Source organism: Apteryx mantelli, chromosome 3, assembly GCF_036417845.1.
Source record: "Apteryx mantelli isolate bAptMan1 chromosome 3, bAptMan1.hap1, whole genome shotgun sequence".
NCBI lineage: Eukaryota > Metazoa > Chordata > Aves > Apterygiformes > Apterygidae > Apteryx > Apteryx mantelli.
This window is the reverse complement of record NC_089980.1, coordinates 26407278-26427262: the sequence shown is the minus strand read 5'-3', so window position 1 is coordinate 26427262 and position 19985 is coordinate 26407278. Positions and strand designations below refer to the sequence as shown.

At 39.2% G+C, this 19985-nt stretch overlaps 1 protein-coding gene across 5 annotated transcripts in view; it reads right to left on the bottom strand.

Moving 5' to 3' along the window:
• Positions 1-5580: 5580 nt before the first annotated feature.
• The window catches only part of FOXN2 (forkhead box N2), a 45824-nt gene continuing 31419 nt past the window's right edge, over positions 5581-19985 (bottom strand). For all 5 annotated transcript variants that reach the window (XM_067292980.1, XM_067292981.1, XM_013949909.2 and 2 more), the window contains exons 4-6: positions 14913-14977; positions 10932-11000; positions 5581-10461 (exon numbers count right to left, since the gene is read on the bottom strand). In XM_067292980.1, the coding sequence (XP_067149081.1) occupies positions 9944-10461; positions 10932-11000; positions 14913-14977 (652 nt within the window). In that variant the 3' untranslated portion in view covers positions 5581-9943. The remainder of the gene's footprint in view (positions 10462-10931; positions 11001-14912; positions 14978-19985) is intronic.

Here is a 19985-nt window from a genome sequence, read left to right as displayed (position 1 = left end):
TTACCTGTAGCAAAGATGACATGTTTGTCTTAATATTTTTCGCTCTCCGGAGACAGAGGCATGACCAGAGAAAGGAGAGAGATTTAGCATTTACTGGTAGTTTAGGAAACATTTTAACTGGAACTATTCCTGCTCATCAGCATTTTTTTAAAAGATTGTGGTACCTCCAAAAATGATTTGGACCTTTGTAATGAGCCAAAGCCACGTCTTTGGTGCATAAAGACTAGTGGAGAAAAAGGAGCAGTGTTGGGGGGGTAAGTGGCCAGGGTTTGTCACTGATACAGCACCAGGAGCCAGCACAACACGGAGTGCCAAAGGAGACGGTGATACACAATTATTGTACATCCCCGGCAGCAATGGGAAACATGAACTTGAAGCAGTGGAAGAGGGGATGCCCCAGGAGGATTGAAAGGCAGCGGGGAAGCATTACAATCAAACTGACTGCTGGAAAAAGTGCTTTGGCAGGGACAGCTTTGTCTTTGGGTATTAGTATGAACTGAAAAGGGGAACCAGCATCAGAAGCAAAGCAGTGTCAGTTTTAACAATGAGAGGGGGAAGAACCTCGGAGGGGATTGCAAGGCTGAGATGTACTATTTTAGCATTTAAAAAAATATGATTGGTCCAATCTCCTTTCATTTTTTTCCTTGTATTTTACTGCTTTTTTGTGTGTGCAGTCTTCAGTGTTTCTTCTTCTTTTTGTGGTTATGATACTGAACAGTAAAAGCAGCATTATTTGAGCTGAGTGAAATACCACATACTGTTATAGCACTGAACATTAGTGCACTTACAGAGAGCTATGTAGTGACTAGTCAAGGAATGACAGAGCTGGTCAGAAATACTTTCTTTTTTCTGAAATATGAGAGTAGGCTTTCAGGCCTCTATACTTTTGAAAGAAATAAAATGTAGCAAACTATTTACAAAAAAAACCCCAAACCCAAAACTCAACTGTTCATGAACATTTGCAAATATTCTGTGTTTTAAAACAGTTAAAATTTCCTAGTGTAAAAAATCCCTAGATTGCAGAATGACAGCAATTTATTGGTATGGTTTTAAATAAGACATGCTTCTTCGCCTACATGAAAGTTTATCTAAAATTAAGAAGATACCTATTATTAATAAAAAGCAAAACTTCATTGTTATTGCCAGCTACCCATCCATCATTTCTCACAAGTATTCATTCATCTGAAAAACATCCCTCAGGGAGAAAATAGGTGCAAGCCACTTGTGCAAGCCAGCAAAGAAACATGATTCACAGAATGACAATGCACTATTTTTCCACCCCTAATTGTATCTGTGTCTGTGTACAGATCAGCACTAAAATGAAATTCTGTCTCAAGATCTGCCGGGTGTGCGCCTCTTCATTATGAGACACTGCCTGTTATTAATAAAACGGCAACGCTGCCAGAACCAAGGTATTTCTAAAGTTGGAATTCTTAGGACACCAACAAGTAGGGATTAACAACCACATCGGAAATAATGAGCCTTGACAGATCTAGAGTTAAATACTTTAAAATTAGATCCTTCTGAAAGCCGAATCTTGTTGCCTAGCAACTGCTGCATGGGATGCTGCTGTCACTCCCTGGATGCCTCTCCCGGGAGGGAACGTTATGCTCACACAAAATGGGGTATGATTGGGTCAAGGTGACATCATGCAGCACGCAGCCAAGTCATTTTTTAAGGTAGCATGTAACACGATTGCACTGAAGTTAATACCAAGGTTTACACAGCCACTCGGAGATTTAAGGAAACATCTGGCTTTTCTCTTGAAAGGGCTCAGCTCCGCCTAGGCGCTACCTGCCTTGCGGGAGGGCTGGCTGCGAGGAGAGGGGCTCGCACCAGCCCTGTCAAAGAGCAGGTCCTTTCTATGAGCAAGCCGTGGTCAAACTCCATAACTCAACAGGGGGATTTTTAATCCTCTCAAATTACTCATAGCCAAAAGACAAGGAAAGCACAACATCTGTAATTTGTGGGGTTCTGACAGTGTGTTCAGAGCATGGAGTCCTCCACCAGCTGTGCAGAAAACACGCACAAAGCTTTTCAGATAGTAACACATACCTCTGCTGAAAGCTGAAAGTGTGGATTTTTTGAGCTAATTTGAACATTTACAATGACTGAGAACCTAGTGGATCTTAGTAAGAAACCAAAATACCAACTTAAATAAATCAAAAAATGCTTCTGAGGCATGAAATCTATTTTTTGAAGGTAATTTGTTGTGTAAAGGTTGATATAGGCAGCTACTGAGATTTTCCAAATCACCTATATGCCCACTGATCACTAAAATCAAAAGCGCATAAGTACTTCTGAGCTTGGTCTGATAGGGACAAACTTACACCTTTAGGCAAGTAAATGCTATCACTCAGTGCTTTGCCAGTTGGATTTGACTGCTACTCACTTTTTCGGAATGGATACAGAAATTATGCATTCAATCCAATCTAGTATGCTGCCCATTAGATCTTGGGAACGGGTAAGAAAATATTGAAATGGGGATTATGTCAACCAGCACAAAAGCAAAATTGAGCTATATATAAATGTTAAGAAACTGGATGTCTTTCAGTGAAAACTGAAAGAGATGGCATAGAAAAGTATTTGGTTGAGGTTAGTAATTCTGATGACTTCTATCAAATGAAGTATGATGATGGCAAATGTAGCACCTCCAGTTAAGACATGAGGAAAAGACATCTTTGATCTGTCCCCACTGTTTAGAACAAAACAAAACAAAACACCCCCCCCCCCCAAAAAAAAAATTGTAGGTAACTGAAAAATGAACTGAAGTGCAACATACATTTATGAAATCCCTATCATGGTAGACAAATCTTTTTTCCATTTTATTTGCTAGATGAAAGAAATGCAATAGATTCATTCTGTTTGTACTTTGGAAAAGCATTTGATGTAATGTCACATACAAAATTCTTAAGTGTTTGTACTAATCCCCATCATTTCTGGCCCCTGGGGAGAAAGAGGGATTGGCTAAAGCATAGCCTAAGGCAGGCTGCGCCAAAAGGGAGTTTCCTGGTGCGCAAGAAGGTTACCAGGAAAGATCCCAAGGAACGAGGATCAGGACAGATCTTATTAAGTAAAGTTCCAGGTCATGGACTACTAACTTCTTCTGCAGACTGGGGCCTCAACCTTTGGAAGTGACAGCAGAGCACAGAGACATGGGCATATCAACTGATAACAGAATTAGTCAGCAGTACGTAACCGTGATAAGGGCCATTACAACTGTAGGACATACCAGGCAAGAAGGATTCTGCAAAGTTAGGGAGGCCCTAAGGCCCCTTTTCAAAGCACCGGCGCTCTAGAAGAGCGTATATGGTTTTTAACATGCACGTGCCAGAAGGCTGAATTTGAGCTGGAATTGATGTACAGAACTAGAAAGATGATTAAGAGGAATGAAGATCATGTCTTCCAAATGGACACCAAACAATCTTGCTTTGTTTTATAAGTCAAGAGCCTAAGGAGGGAAATGATTGCGTTTGTACTGATGCGTTAGAAAAATAAACACTATTGTTTAATGAAGAGCTGTTTAAGCTAACAGTGGCACAAGATAGGTATCTTATGTTAGCTTTAAGTCGTTTTTAAGAGCAGGTAGCTTTCAGGAGACCTTTCTGAAAGACTAGAGAGAACAAGAAAACCAACTGATCTGAAGAGGGACATTGAAAAAAAAATCAAGCAGAGATTATATTGCTTTGTTGTCTAAAGCATAAAAATGACTCTCAGGTAAAAACACAAAAGAGACTTTCTATGTTCAAATATGTTGGGAAAGTTCACAATTACATTGCTGGATTTACACTAATACTCGTATGTGATTACTGCTAAGCATGCCAGGTGTTCACAGTTGCCTATATTTACTCAGACTACTCAAATTAATAACACCTACAGGTATTTGGATGCTCAAGATCTAAGAAAGTATTAACATAGTCTGTGTCAAATTTAGACAGCCATTTTAAAAAATAAGTCTAATCTATCAAGCATTTCCTGGACAAATGTCCTTAAAATACAGCTGGTATAACTGGGTAATTGCTTCAGTTAATGCTTTATTTCAAGAGTTGTGGCTCCATACAGAGGGTAATTCCTAGCGAAGTCATAACAGAAGAAAACACTCTAGGGGAATTTAACAATGAATTTAAGGTTCTCTTATACAATATAGTGAATAACAATTTTAAAGATATCATTAACATATGATATGTAGCTGTGGTTTTGTTCAAATTAATTAGAGCAATCGTTCTCTTATCAATTAATATATTGAAATGAACACTAAGATACTAGTAGCACATAGATATTCTGTAATTTGTGATTTAGACTCTGAATATTATTTGCTACGGTGATGAAGGCAAGTCTTAATTAAAATCTAGTGTATCACTTCAAATACTGCAACAGAACTGTTATATTTCCATCAGATCCTATACAGAGAATTTATTCAGTGATACTAGTTGGAAAAATAATAGTAGAAGAGAGAGACCAGTGCCTGCTTTTAAGAGAAGAAAGCATCACCTCGAATTTTGTTTCCCTCCTATGATGTAGTATCTCAGTGGAACTCCAGGATGGAATCGGACATTCAACATGCAGCTCACAAGACATTTATACCCAAGTCTTTCATGACTGGCTAGAATTGCATAGTGCTCTTCTCATGGTGCAACCTCAAGCTTTACAGGAGATACTGAGCTAGTGAACTATTTTTCACCTTTCGTCCAGGGAAAATATCTCAGTGTGGACTGGGGCAAGTGGAGAGCGGGATGGGGGAGTATTTCATTCCTTCTGGTGAAGAGGGGTGTGTTGCCACCTGCACACTTTCCAGCAAGCCTTATGTAGAAAGACCCAACAGATCCCATAAATCATATCTAAAGAAAACTAAGTAATGAAAAAACACCAAACAAGAACTATTTCCTAAACTCTACATTCTACATTCTTAAATTACCTGTTCTGCACTACTCTGCAGATCTTTGAGTACAATACAAGCAACTTAACTGCAGTGATATGATACAGAACTGTAAATAATCACAGACATTTCATTAGAAAAAGATTCAAAGTATATTTTTAAGCGAATGTTTTGCACAAAAGCAAAACAAAGCAAGTAAGATGTCTTGCAGTAAGGCAAAAGGTCTGCAGTAGTAAGTGAGACATTTCAAAGATCTCAAAACATTCTGAAAGTTCCAGTTATAGGGCAAAATCTGGGGCTTAATAAGATGCCCTTCAAGTATCAGTGGGGGTTAGGTTTCATTTCAGAAATAGATTTTCCATATTATCAACACAGGAGAAAGTGGAGAATCAAGATGTTGACACCATATCACCTCCATTATTATTCAAAACAATGGGCCAGTTGTGGATTTAACTTGGCTGAAAGCAAATCTTGCTATGAACCGATAGGGTTCAGTTACTGTACAGATCATTACAATGAGCATGCAATTTTCTTAACCAAGCTGAGACCTACAATGAATTATTATTGTTTTTTTTTTTAAAACTAACCCAGTCTTGTGGAACAGATTTAAATGGGAACCTGGGGGACTCAGAGTAGCATCTGAGACCAGAACCAAGATCTGTAGATAAAGAGATAACACAGTGTTTTCTGTTTGTAATGCTGTTTATTTTATAAAAGCCCCTTTGATAATCCGAATGAAAAACATGGGCAGAAAAGTCACAAATGTTATAAAACAAAGTTTATTCTGCAATATTTTGTCATAATGAATTGCATCTCTTTGGTAAAAATAAACTTTATAAACATTTTAATTAACAGCGATTAGCATACAAAAAACTAAACTTCTGTAAATTGTCTTTAAAATGGGTAAAGGACTAAACTGGAGGAAAAAGGGTTAGAATTGGTCACCTACTGGCAAAATTATTCTAAACAAACCCAAGGACATTGCTTATGCTACATTAGAAACAAGCTAACGGGAACATTTTAAAAACAACTCTGGTTCGTTTGATCAGAAAGCATTCTTACAATTCACTTAAATAAATAATAGTTACAATGAATTGGCAATTATAAAATGTTTTATATCACTATATGGCAGTAACATAATACTTTTAATTATGCACTTTTTAGTTTGAAGAAATGTACATTTATAAAACAGACTTCATAATGGCACTGGCAGTTAGATGTAAAGAATGTGCTTTAAGAAATAATGGCAGGTGCAACACTTAAAATATTCTACCTTTTCTTTTCAATAAATATTTTGACTACACCATTAATAACATGTATGAGTGTACTTTGTTTTAACCAAAGCTTTCACTTTTCAGCCTAATGAAAAGCTGCAAATCATACAACTTCCATTTTATAGTTGGATTTTTAAAACATTTGATGTGACTTTTACTAAGGCTGTAACTTAGCATTGGACTCCCAAAGACCAATACAGGTTTGTACAGTATTCACACCAGAATTTGTCCTAAATAAAGCAGCCTCCCTTGTACGTAAGTCTCATACACTTCTCCACTGTTTTTAAGAATTGAATGTGCTTCATTAATACTTTCCTTGCCTTTTAACTGCTACTAAAATATATCTGAACAGACCATTGGCATGAACATTTTACATATGTCACTAAAAAAAATGTTAAAATAACTTTTAATTATATTCCATTTATACTATATACACCAGGGTCTTTAACTCAGGTGGCAAACGAACCCAAACCCAATGCTAGATATGTCGGCGAAAGGAAGGGCAGCTGTTCTCTGACTAGGAAGAGAGGTGCTCCACAACTGAGCCGGTAGCTTTTGTACGCCAAAATGTGCGGGGACACGCATGGGGATGCGGTGGAATATGTAAAGTGCACAGATCAGCTGCCCTCTCCCTTGTGAAAGAGAGAGGAAAGACAGGAAAGCGTGGAGAGGACGAGGCACACTGCCCCTGCCCGCTGCACTGCCTTGTGTCCCAGGAAGAGGCTGCCCTTATTTCTCCCCTCCCGAAACGTCACTTCTCTCCAGCTGAGTGCTTTAGTGACGGAGGCAACTTTCACCGTTCACTTCTTGTTAGTAGGATTTTATTGCTTTGTCTTGGCATGCGATAACTAAAATGCATTATTAGCCTCTGGCGTGATCCTGTCCCTTCAGTAATGCTGAAGTCTTTATCACCAATTTCAGGGGTAACAGCAGCACAGCCACTCTCCTAGTAAATATGTTTTCAGAATAGAAATACCACATTGATTCTATTAGCAAATGGGCAAGCAAACAAAAGAGCGTATTAACCTTCTCAAAGTTTGTCCAAGGCAAAAAAAAAACCCCAAAACCCCAACAACAATGAAAAAACCCAAACCAAACTATGGAGTGGAGTATGATTGCATTTTCCAGAATACTTGGATCTTGATCCAGCTTTCACTGGAAGTTACAGAAGAGCTGCAGCCAATTTCATCAGGACCCACAAGCCCCCTCTTCAGTAGCGTGCAACTGAAATCATGGCACTGATCGAAATTCCAGAGCGCTAATTTCGATATAGTTGAACCATCATTTTTGCATTGATACGAAATCTGCCCTTTGCTGTATTCTTTCAAGATATTATCAGCAAACCATTAGCAAAAAGCAGTTCCACCAAGCATTCATATCTCCACATCCAAAAATCCTATAAACCACTGCATTTGTACTTAATTTTCTTTTACAGAGTGAGTTTCCCCCTACTGTCCACCAGTAACACATCCAGTATCAGATCTAATTAGCTAATGCACCACTTGTGATATCCAGAAGACGCACATGTCTGTACAAGCGTTCTCCTGCTATGGGTATAGCATAATTGGTGTTCACACAGAGCAGGAATGCATCTGAGTTTCTTTCTTCTCTTTCAAGAAATAAAATAAATCATTCTTAAAACTGAAATAATCAAAAAAGAACACTTTATAGGGTTTGCACTTTAAAAAAAAAAAAGTTGGCTTTGAATTCCAAAACACATTAAAAAATAACCTCAAATATCTCAGGCTTGATCCAACAACCAGTAAATCAATAGGAGCACCATCACTGTCTTCAAGAGGTACTGAAACAGGCCCCCAGAGCAACAGATCTTCAGCAGCATGGTTGTATTCATTATTAAAGTAGACAATTTATGGCAGTATTCATGAAGAGACTGACAAATAAGAAAAAAAAACACAAAACACTGATCTATGAAAGCTGGGCCTCTAAACAGCCAGAAAAATACCCCATTAGTAAAAGATTAACTTTTGGTTGAATCCATTACTGTTTTCCACAACCAAAACAGTGGACATCGGTTTCCTACCTGGCTCTGTTTGCTCCTAATTCTATACCAGTTTACCCAACACCTGCTGGAAACAATAGCTTAATGTATTAGCTAGAAAGTTTATGGCACATCATGCTACCTTTCAGAGACAGGAAAGATGACTTTTTATCATTGTATACAATTCCAAAACATACTTAAGGCATTCTTATACTTACAGTACTGTTAAAACCCACTCCAACAGAGCTGCATGCCCATTCTTGCACAGAAAACTTAAACAGCTGAAAAAAGGAAAACCTTTAAAAAAAAAAAAGCCATCATCTACTGGAAGATGTAAGCAATCACCACTTTTTATAAAAGAAAAAAGAAAATCACCATACCCTTGCAACATTTTTGGCCAAAAGATGTCTGGGCATTCTAAAGAGGTTTTTTTATTGCAAAAATGAATTGTGAAGGAACTTCTTCTCAAAACCGAAAGGTCCTCCTGAGTTACAATGTACACCCAAAAGCTAAAGCCTTGCTTATTAGGTACACAGCATATCACAGGAGGCTGAAAGGACTCGCACGGCACAAGGCACACTGATCGGGGAAACGAAAGGTACGGACAGCCAATGTCACAATAACCACAGAGTGTTGGGGACAGGGGGCAAAAAAATGCCAAAAAGCAATTCAGGGTTCACCAATTCAAAAAGGAAAATATTCTTTCTATTTTGCTGGATCAGACAGTCATTCTCAATCTAGCCACCTAAAACCTCCACTTCATTCACATTGTGGACAGCATGAACTTTTGCGTTTTTGTTCCTGAATCAATCTCTTCTGTAGGGGAGCAAAAGTGGGGGTGTTGCACTGGGACGAGCAGCAGAACTTTTGCTAATGCAGCTACTGAATATTCAATAGTGAGGATAACAAATTTGAGGTTGTCCTCATTTTAACTGGCAGCTTTCGCTGTGTTTGCTACATCCAAGGGGTGTGTGTGTGCGCACCTGTGTGAAAGTGCACCCCCCCCACACACACACATACGCACAAGACAATTCGTCTTGAGATGGCTGCATAAGGTGGATTTGGAAAAAAAAGAAAGCTGAGGGTGGTGCACACCTCAGCTACCCCTTACCCACTCTTCCAGGGAGGGTTATGTTCCTTCCTTCCTCTCTGCAGGGACTACTTAACATCTTGCTAAAAGCAGCTCCTTACAGCGCTACTGTTTTTCACCCACTGTACGAGATGGTCAGATGGGCTGAAAACTGCAGGCACTCTGAGCTGCTTCACAAGCAGTTCCCCAGGACATATATCAGAAGAGTGGAAGAGAAAACTGAGTGGGAGGAGGCAGCTGAGGCAAGCACCTCTGTAGACATCTGTTTCCCCCCACCCCTCTTTTTTTTTGTCTCCTCCTTTTTAATCCTTTACATGGAAGTCAGAGCCCTTAGACAGGGCAAAATTCACCTCTGCAGAAAGGGCTGGCAGAGAGGTAAATATGATCCACAGCATGCATCTGAATGAACATATCTGTGGAAATATTCAACTATTAAAAAGAAAAAAAAGAAAAAAGTGATCATTAAGAAGTATGCTTTCAGGTTTTCACAAGTCATGCATCTCTTCTAATTTGAAAAGATTAAATAATTTTTTTTCTTTTAGGCAGTGATTTAAAAATAAATGGCTAAATTATAATTAGCGCCAAAAAATAAAAAAGCAAATGAGTCCTCTTATGGCTTTGATCTCCCTTGTGAAGGGTAAAAGTAGAAGAGTATTGCCACACTTAAAAAAAATATATGTATATATTCAGCACTGACAGACATACTATTTTTTCCTTTGCTTGTGACTGTGGGTCTTTGCAGTACTTATTAAGGAACCCAAACACGTTCGGACGCCAGCAAGGTGCAGCAGAGACCCTGCTGCTTCTTTCAACTCCTCATCAATTTCTTGACATAACTCCTTGAGTGCTTTGTTGCTAGGCTGACTTTTGTCAGAGGTATCTACACAAGGTTGTGATGCATAGCCACTATCTCCAAGAGGATCATCTTCATAGTCAACGTCTGTATCCACTTCACTGTGAAATCCTTCACTGCCATCGCTTCCAGCATGGCTGTTCTTGGAGATAAATTCATACACCTCATCAACAGAGGACAAGGAAGACACACTGGATCTAGATGCACAGCGTTGTGAACCCATGCTGCTAGCACTGTAATTGTGATCCTCCTTTGGATCAATATTGGTGGCTGCAGAATCATTTTCTTGCAGATTTATGGAACTGGGAGAATTAAATGCACTGCCATAACTCCTCTTCTTAGGTGTCTTCAGAGGTTGAGGTTTCTCACCTATTAAAAACAAAATCTGTTAGTAAGCAAATATTCCAATGAGATTATGTGCTAAAATGCTATACTTTGGCAGGCTGACTGCAAAGGGTAAGCTTAAAGTTACGACTTAAGAGTTTCATGACTTAAGAGTTGTGAAATCTTATACACATTTACTGTCATCAACAGAGGACAATGGTCTTCAGCTAATCACAAAAAAAAATAGAGAAACAGAGAAGCAGCCAAGACGACTGAGCATCTAACAAAGAAGGCAGGGGAAAAAACTTTGCAAAAAAAACCCCAAATTAACTGGGGGGGGGGGGGAAGGAGATTCTATAAAACTCTGTAATGTTAGCAGAAAGAATAAACAAAACAGAATGGCTCTTGACTGGTCTTACTAGTTGCAAGCTAGACCATACTCCATTACTGAAACTTCAGAGAAAACACTTAGCTACTGGGTAGAGAAACACCAGAGTAAATTGGCTTATGCTTACAGTCTAACATCCCTTGTTCAATGGAAGTATTTAACAGCATCATTGCAGTAGCAGCATCAATATCAGATTCTGTGAAGAAAAAGCAGCAAGATGTTAGATCTTGGGTAAAATGTTAGATCCTGGCAAAATAAGGTCCCTAGAACACAGGAAGAATATGTATCTACATATATTAGCCTGCAATAAAAAGAAAGAAATGCAAGAATCCAAACTCAAGAATGACTCTAATATAATCAAAAATTAAGACACAGAGAGATATGAGTGAGATCTTATGAGCAAGATGGGTGGTTACAGAACAGTCATGTGTCTTAAGCATGATAACCTTATAAAAGCTGATTTCCTGCATTGCACTCACCAAAGCTGAAGCCAAGAATCAGCAACAGTAATTAGATTTGTATCTGATGATGATATTATTATATTTATCAACAACTGGGCTTTATTTGTAACAGTTTAAAGAAAAGGATTATGCATACGGCAAAGCAAAGTGCCCAATCAACTTCATATCCTCACTCTATGAATATGCAAGTCTGAAGAACAAACGTGTCAGTAAAATGCAGCACTAATTTGGCATGCATCTCTTCTCTAACTGCAACAGAAAGTGCTTTCTTCACCATATTTTCTCACTAACAAGTCAAATAGTAAAAACAGAGAAGACAAAGGGGGAAAGTAGACAGAATTGCTCAATCTAGAAAGTATGGAGATATGAATAATAAATAGGCATTTGAAAAAGATTTAGATGAACAGCAGTGCTTCACTTATTTCAGGACATTCAAATGCATTTTAAACCCAGAAAATCTAAGGTCTTCCTTCTCTCACTTCATCAATGGATGCTTAAGAGAGAAGCTACACTTCTCTCCATATTGGTGGACTACCCAGGCAAAAGAGGAGCACACAGACTGTGGGCTCTCGGAAGAGCCTTGGTGTCTCAGAGCAAAAGACCATCTCCTGGGTGAAAATACATACGAGAGAGGTGAGCGAAAAAGTGGGGCTGGAAGCCCATGCATTGGGAAGAACAAGCAGTAAGCAGAATGGTCTTTCAAGCCTGCTGAACCAGAGCCGAGATGGAAATTACTGAAATAAAATGTTAGCAGTGACATTTTTTATGGCTCTTCTTTTCCCTTCCCCAGAAAAGGCATTAGAAACAGCACATCATAAGCATTAACTGTAACTATATTACTGATTTGGGGGGCTGAGTATCGCAGAATTGTCAATTTGGTCTTCCTATACACATCTTACATAATTTTTGCTAACTTTATCCCTAGTCAAGGAGAAATCTGAAGAGGAACATGTCACTTTGGGAATGCTCTACCAACACGGAAAAGGGACTGAGCTGCTGTTTCCAGCAAAAGTTATAAAATATGCACATTCCCCACTGGTTTCACAGTCTGTCATTTTAACATCAGCATACTTTAAGGTGTATCCCACTGCACTTATGAGATTTTTTTTTTTTATTCTGTTTTATCCTTTTTTTTTTTTTTTGGCAGCAACAGAGCCACTGAATTTACAAGACACATGTATCCAACTGGCAAAAAGAAATAAAAACATGAACAGTTACTTTGCTCCACTATTGTAATCAGAAAGTGAAATCTTCTGATTCTTTACTTGCTATCACAGACATTTTATTTTAACATATGATGTTGGTATATAAACACCACCTTGCTAAATGACAAGCAATCACAGACATTAATGCAACACAGAATTACTACCTGCAAACTGTGTTTCTGCAACTTACTACTCTAAAGAAATGAGTTTTGTAGTGCTTGCTTTCATCTTGAAAGACTAGCAGTACTATGGGTCAAAGTTAATATATTTTGGCTTCATTTGCGATTGCTTTCATTGATAGAATAACTAAATTTATGCTTCTGCAGCAGAATGGCTGAGAAAGTGCTTTACGAGGAATTCTTTCAACTGAACAACAGCTGCCCTCCATGATCCTGGGAGGGTTAATGGCTTACCCCTAGTGCAAGGGATACGCCAAACTGGTTCCCTGAGATGCAGAAATTCAATTAGAACAAATACACATTATTGTTTTGGCACACTCAGTGTAGCAAATTGGAGTAGTTAAAATCAGGCTGGTAATCCCCAAAACTGTCATAGGACACCCCGGCAAAGTCACTGAAAGCAGGGAGATTTATTTTATAGTAAGCCCCTAGAATCCTGGGTCTGCCCAAGCAAACGTACTCCTCCTTCAGTCCTTCGCGGAAGCGTGCGGAAGAGACCTAACAGCTACACAGCAGATAGCCAGCAAAGGATGGTTCCTTGCCATGAGGGTACAACCCTAAAACCTCTGTCTGGATATGTGATAATTATCATCTGCTGAACAGGCAGCTGTTCTGTCTTTAAAAATCTTGGCTTTGCTGCCTAACCAATGTTTCTGGTTTGTGGCTGAAAAATAAAAACAACCTTCTCACCTCAACAGCCTACCGCTCTAGCAAAATTGGAGAACTGGGTGTCTATTATGCTGCTGAAGTCCTACTTCATCAGTGGCGTTTTATCCTTTTGAAAGAGCTTAAACAGCACTCCCCTACGACAAATTAAGACTTGTTCACCCTTTCCTGAAGTCAGCCCATTTACAAATCAAGCACAATTCACTTTTCAGTAGAGAACTATTAGCAGAGGTATTCTACAGATGCATATCTTTTTTAGTCAAGGACAAGTCTTCAGTGGATTAAGCTCTACTACTCAAGTTACAAGACTTGTGCTCAACAGGCTTCTTCTAAAGAAATACTGTAATATCCCAGCATGCTGTCTAGCTCATTTCTGGCACCAAGGCACACTAAAATGTTTTTAAATGAGGAAAACTTTTAAAAGTCCATATGAAAAAATGAAATATCCATCTTCTGTTCAACAGTGGATGCTGCTTCCATTCATATTTGAATGTCAATGAAAAAATGGATTTCCATCTTAAGTTCACCATTTTTATCTAGATCTGGCTGGCTATATTCTTTCTCATGGAAAGTCAAGGTAGAAATCTACAGGACAGAACTATTGCCAAGTCGAAGTCCTTGTTATTCTAATACTCATTAAAACCTGCATGAGCAGGTAGATCCCAGTGGGCTCAAGAAGGGGCAGAAAGACAGCAGTGCTGCACTTCAGCAAAGATTCCCTGAAAATAAAGAGCAAAAAACCTGAAGAGATGTCAAGGTACACCACCTCCTCAGTAAACATACTGGTTAGCTACAGGTGTGAGTTACACAGTGAGATATGATGAATTATGGATTGTAAAATTCAAACTGGGTTTCAGCAGGAAACTGCTCCTACTAGGGCTTCAACCAGGGAACTTCACCTGCAAATGTGCAGAATTTAAGAAATCCCCTTGCTCAGTGGCCATGCAATTGAGGGTTTTTCTGTACTACAAAGGCACAAGCGTAGCTGTGTTGCTGTCCCCTGCTTAGCTTGCATCCTTCTACAGGCATAATGGTGACAAAAGGCACAATTTGTACCAAACATTTCTGGCCAATGAGTGAAAAATATCATGCACCTGTGAAATGATATTCTGAATTGTTTCATGTTACCTTGCAAATACGCTCATGCTCTCTCAGATACCTACAAACACTCAACTTTAAGGCACTTTTACGGCCACATCTCACAAGTTTTATACATTAGAATTTGCTTTCTTTAGTTCTCCATTCTTGGTAACCAACAAAAATCCCAAACTACTACAGACACATCCTAGCATTAGATATCTAGCTTTCAAACTGTGTTTCTGCTAAATCACACAGTCTTAAAATAGGTCATATTCAGGAGGGATGTGTCTGCTAAATACCTTGCTGGCAGAAGAACAAGAACTCCTTTCACATCTTGAGACTCACCTTACGGATTTAAAGTTAACACACAATATAATGAGCATGCAATCTATTAATCAATTTTTTGGAATCTAGCAGACTCTTCAGAACAGGTCCATGTACAAAATAAACCACAGTTCAAAATATGCTGCTGCCTAGCAAAGACGGTAGAGCAGAAGGAAAGACAAGTAATGTTTACCTTTGAGAGATCGGCCATGACTCTGCTTAAGTACTGAAGTTAGGTAGTGAGGAGATGATGACCTACTGGAAAGAAATTCAACAAGTCAAAGTCAAATCCAAATTAGCCAAATAATTTGTGCAAAGTATATTAAACATATAAAGACTAAAAAAAACCCCCAAAACCCCAAAACAACAAAAAACCCAACCCCCCGAAGTTTAGTGGACAAGCCAAATGAACCGCAATTTCTATTGCCTTCAGTAGATGACTTGGCACATCACTTACTGTGCTATGTAGACCTATCAATCAATCACTTAGAAAGCATTTACAAGCATTTGGAAAGTATCCCCACTGAGGAAAAGTCTTGCTGGCAAGAGATAGTAACTTCTACAAATTTTATGTACTTGCTTAAAAACTAGATTTGAAACAAAGATATGTATTTTTTGGTAAGTAAAACCTAGATTTGAACAAAATGTTAGCCTATACAGAGCTGTTTGGTGCCCAGGAGCAACAGAAAGAATAGGGATCAGGTGTGTGTGTTGCTATTCAGAACAGTGCTGAGAGATCAACAAAAAAAACAAAAAAACAAACCAACAAACAAAAAAAAAGGAAGCTTAGACAAATCCTGGACCCAGTTACTGTGTTGGGCAACTCAGTCCAGGGTAATAACAAAGGAGCAAATATTCTGCTTTTCTCCTGTTCAGAGCAGCCAGGAGACTTGTGCAGTGGCCAAGTAGTGAAACTAATACCTAGAAAACGCTAGTATGAATGGAAATCAAAAGGGAAGACGCAGCCCTACTTGTTCTAGACAGGAGTCAGTTTGTATCTGCTGACAAGCAGGTGATTTTAAAGTTATCTGAAGCTGGGCTGTTTTGGTGATGCTGTCTGCTTTTCTGCATTATCAAGGCCAGCTTTGTGTCTAGCAAAGCACCACTTAATGTATGACAGAATGAAGTGCAAATTAAAGCTCTCCGATAGTTTTTTGCTATACATCCAGCACTAATTATTCATTTCATTCTAATGTACTGGCAAACTGTTAGAAATAAGCACAACAGAAATAATACATAACTATTTAAATCGCATGAGACATAGCAATACATATCTTTTATAATAGAGTTAGAAAAATTAAAAAAGATGATGAACAGACATTTCAAGTCCGATATGTAACAGCAGCCCCACAGGGTTAATGGGGGGGTTTCTATGATGGTGTGTTTACTTTTTATATTTATCATACTTAGGCAGCTCTATTTTCTGAAATAAGGCACAGCCACAAATCACCCCAAATATCATAAAGCTTCTAAGTACTTAATATGTTTTAAAAATTATTATTCATCAAGGAACACATAAAAGTAACCTAAAACCCAAGCAATTACTTCAATTTTTAAAATACTGTTTTAAAACTAAAATCTTCATTCTTTAAAATGAATCTTGAATAAAATATTTTTCACTGGTCATTGGCCTCCTGCTGTTGCTGCGAACATCTTTACAATCCAGGAATCCTCTGCTCTGCCCAGCTGTGCATGAGGGGTGTCCATTTAATACTCTCACTATTTTGATTTGCTATCATGTTATCAAACCTTAGCTTGCCACTGACAACCGCTACGAAGCTCAGCGCGGTGCAGAGTGCTAATGGCAAGGAGAGGTGCACGGATCGAAGCGGGGCAAAGCGAAACGCATCGCCCGAGTTACGCAGGGAGCTCTCGCAGACCTGCGGCCTGCCTGGCTCTTGTAACCAAAGCTACGGAAAAGGAGAGCAATGTTTAGCACCTCCCAGTGTGATAACCAAAGGGAAAAAGACACAGCATAGCTGAATACAAACATGTGCAAAACTAGTTCCCTGTCACATGCTTGCTTGTGGGGGTGATGTAGTGCAAGGAGAACAGAAGGCCTTGCACCTACTTGTTTAACAAGTTTCACAGATACTTGTGAATAATATAAAATAAAATGCACCAGTGACACCAATCACAGAGTCACAAAATGGCTGAGGTTGGAAGGGGCCTCTGGAGAGCACCTGGTCCACCCCTGCTCCAGCAGCGTCACCTAGAGCAGGCTGCCCCGGACCACGTCCTGTCAGGTTTGGAATATCTCCCATCTGTCATAATAAAAGGTTTTGTTCAACTGTTGACAGATGACAGTTTTGGAAAGCTTCTGACCAGAATAACATCTTAAATTTTATTTGAAAATGCTGCTGAATGATAGGTATATTCCCCACAAACATACTGTAAAATCATTATGAACTCAAGCCCTCCCACAGAAAAATTCAGGCTCTCACAGCTGAATTGCAGCATCACCCTGTAGTAAAATTTGGACAGGGCTTCCCAGCCTCCCTCCAGCTGTACCTCTGGGCTTTCTCTTTCTCTCAACACTGCCTCAGACAAGGCAGCCCCTTGGGGGCCCTTCTCCATGAAGGTTTTTTGGGGAACGAGACTTAGGGCAGCCCTCCGTTTCCTTTGGCAGCCCCTCAGCAGCCCTCCGGCGCAGCTCCCGGCTGGCCTCATCTCCATTCAGATATTTCTCAAAGCAGAAAGTTAGTATCAACCCTTAGACTAATCTGGAAGGACCTTTCCAGCCCCACTCCAACGGTACCTCTGGCTCTTCCCCTTCTCTCAACTTGAACCTTAAGTCACTAGAGCAAGTGTCAATTGACCTGTCTTGCTTTTACGCACGGCGTACAATGAGGGTCTATATACTTCCCCCAGTGACTAGTATAAATATATCCTTCACTAACAAAACATATAGTAATAATTACTACTAAACACTTTCTTTGCTGTACTGTTGCTGGAACATATATATTCAGCAAACCAGGACTCTCCTTCTAGCCAGGATTTAAATCTTAACCCAAGAATTTTTAAAGATGGAAGGGAGAAACTGTCCTTTTGTATATGAGTGAAAGTCCTAGAAATGCATTTTTATTATTAAAAGGGGGGGAAAAAATCATTAGAAGTGCCTTAAAATGCTGTTATTATTTTATTGTTTTTACAAATACAGGCACCGCAAAATCCTTCATGTATTGAACTCCATGGGAATTTTGCCATGTGGCTCCATTAGGACCAGGATTTTCTTGTAACTGCAATTGTTGGCAAGTGTGACTAATCTCTCAGTGAAAAAGAAAGTTACCAAAACCAGCACTGTTTCAAAATGAAGTCCTGATCTTGAAAGTACTTTAGCATTAAATCTCTCCTCTCTCTCTACACCTAATTTCAGTATATACTATTTATACAAATTAGGTTAATCATACTTCTAATGTTTATATCATTGGACTTATCTTCAAGACCTTGAGGAATATTCAAAACTTAACCCAACAAGGCTCTGAACAAGCTGCCCCATGTTGAGTCTGATTTGTGCCCCCTGCTCATCTGGTTGGACAGACAACCTCCAGGGACCCCTTCCGTCTATGTTATCCTGTGATTCTAAGGTTAAAGTTTTATCACATTAACATATACACACTATCTTCTGAGCAAAGCTTTTCCGGACCAAACCATCACCCGAGTTATACCAGAAGAGAAGTTCATGCCTTTACGCAGGAACACTAATGCTTGTAAAACCTTTATTATCTAGCGTCCAATTACAGTAGGTTCAAAAACCTTTGTTCCCATAATACAAAGCCTGAAAATGCTACCAGCCATATCATACTTTCAGATTTGACTATTTCTTAATACTTAAATGCTTCACGGTTATCTTAGTAATGCTTCCATTCCAACAGAAAACTGGAACACAAGACAATTCTGCCTTGGCTCTTTCAAACCTAAGAACGACCATTTACAGCCTACAATGGCTAGAAGGTCAGAGACCACCTTTATAACTTGTAGGTCACAAAGTGCGACTGTGAAAGACCATGCAAACCTTTATTCACTGCCAGGTATCTAAGGCTTGCAGTGGGCTGTCAAATCCCAGGCTCAATGTCCCATTGGACTCTTACAAAAATTTCTGCTAAGTATTTACTATCAGTTTTACATCCTGCTCCAGTAATCCCAGTTCCTCCTCTGTTTGTTAAGCAAGCTCCCTGCAGTAAGATAAGGCATATAGCAATATATACACATCTTCATTATCTCTTACCTCACCCAAAGTCTTTGCCAAAATAGATAAACTGGCTATGTGCCTACCTGATTACTGATCTCATCAACTGCAATATTCTCCTTATTGCTTTCTATCCTTCTACTCTCTGTGCCATCTCTATTACTTATTCAGCTGATGTGCCTTTTCCTGTACATAAGAATGCATCAAGTTTACCTGAAACTCCAAAATCTATTGGCTAATCTTAAAATGTATCAGCTGAGGAAGCCCTGATTCCAGAAGGCTAACGTACTCCACTTCAGAGTACATCTATTATGAAGACTGTTTTCCCATCATCACGGTAAAATGCAAAACTTTTTTTTTTTTTTTAAACAGTCTTAGAGAGAAATACCTGTTCTCTGCAGCTTGTCTCTCTAAGCACATCAGAACAGAGGAAAGGAGATGAGAGTTAATTGTAACTGAAACAGCATTTTTTTTAATCTATCTCTATATACATATATATGTACACACACACACACATATACATATACACACACACACACACACACATATTATATATATACACATTTCCTTGTAAGCTAACAGCACCAGATATCCTAGATTAGTCCTGGTGAACTGTGCTTGAAGCAGGATTTTACTCCCATTACCAGGACTGCCAGCTCACCAAAGAAATGGCACTCACTAGGGCCCAGCACAGTGCCTGACCCCACTAGTCACCTCTCAGAGTTCAGTGAGAAAAGTAGCATCTGTTCCCAAAGATCCTAAACAAAGGCAGTGTAAGACTTAACACTATATGCTCTTGTCTGGGCTTCCTGCAGCCAGGACCCCTGGCAAGACACAATGAGGAGGGAAAAAGAGGTAGAAGGGAAAAGAGAGAATATGTAAGAGAAAGCCACCCCACTGCCCCCCCCCCCAAAAAAAAGTACAGAAAATTAACAAGCCCCAGAAGCCAAGAAAAGGTAAAAAAAATATTAAGCTGAAACAAAATATAAAAGCTTACTCATTACTTGCTTCAGAAAGAGGAAGAAAACCTGCTCTTGCCCTCCACGGTTGTGAAATCAGTGCCCCCTCCCCTTTCCC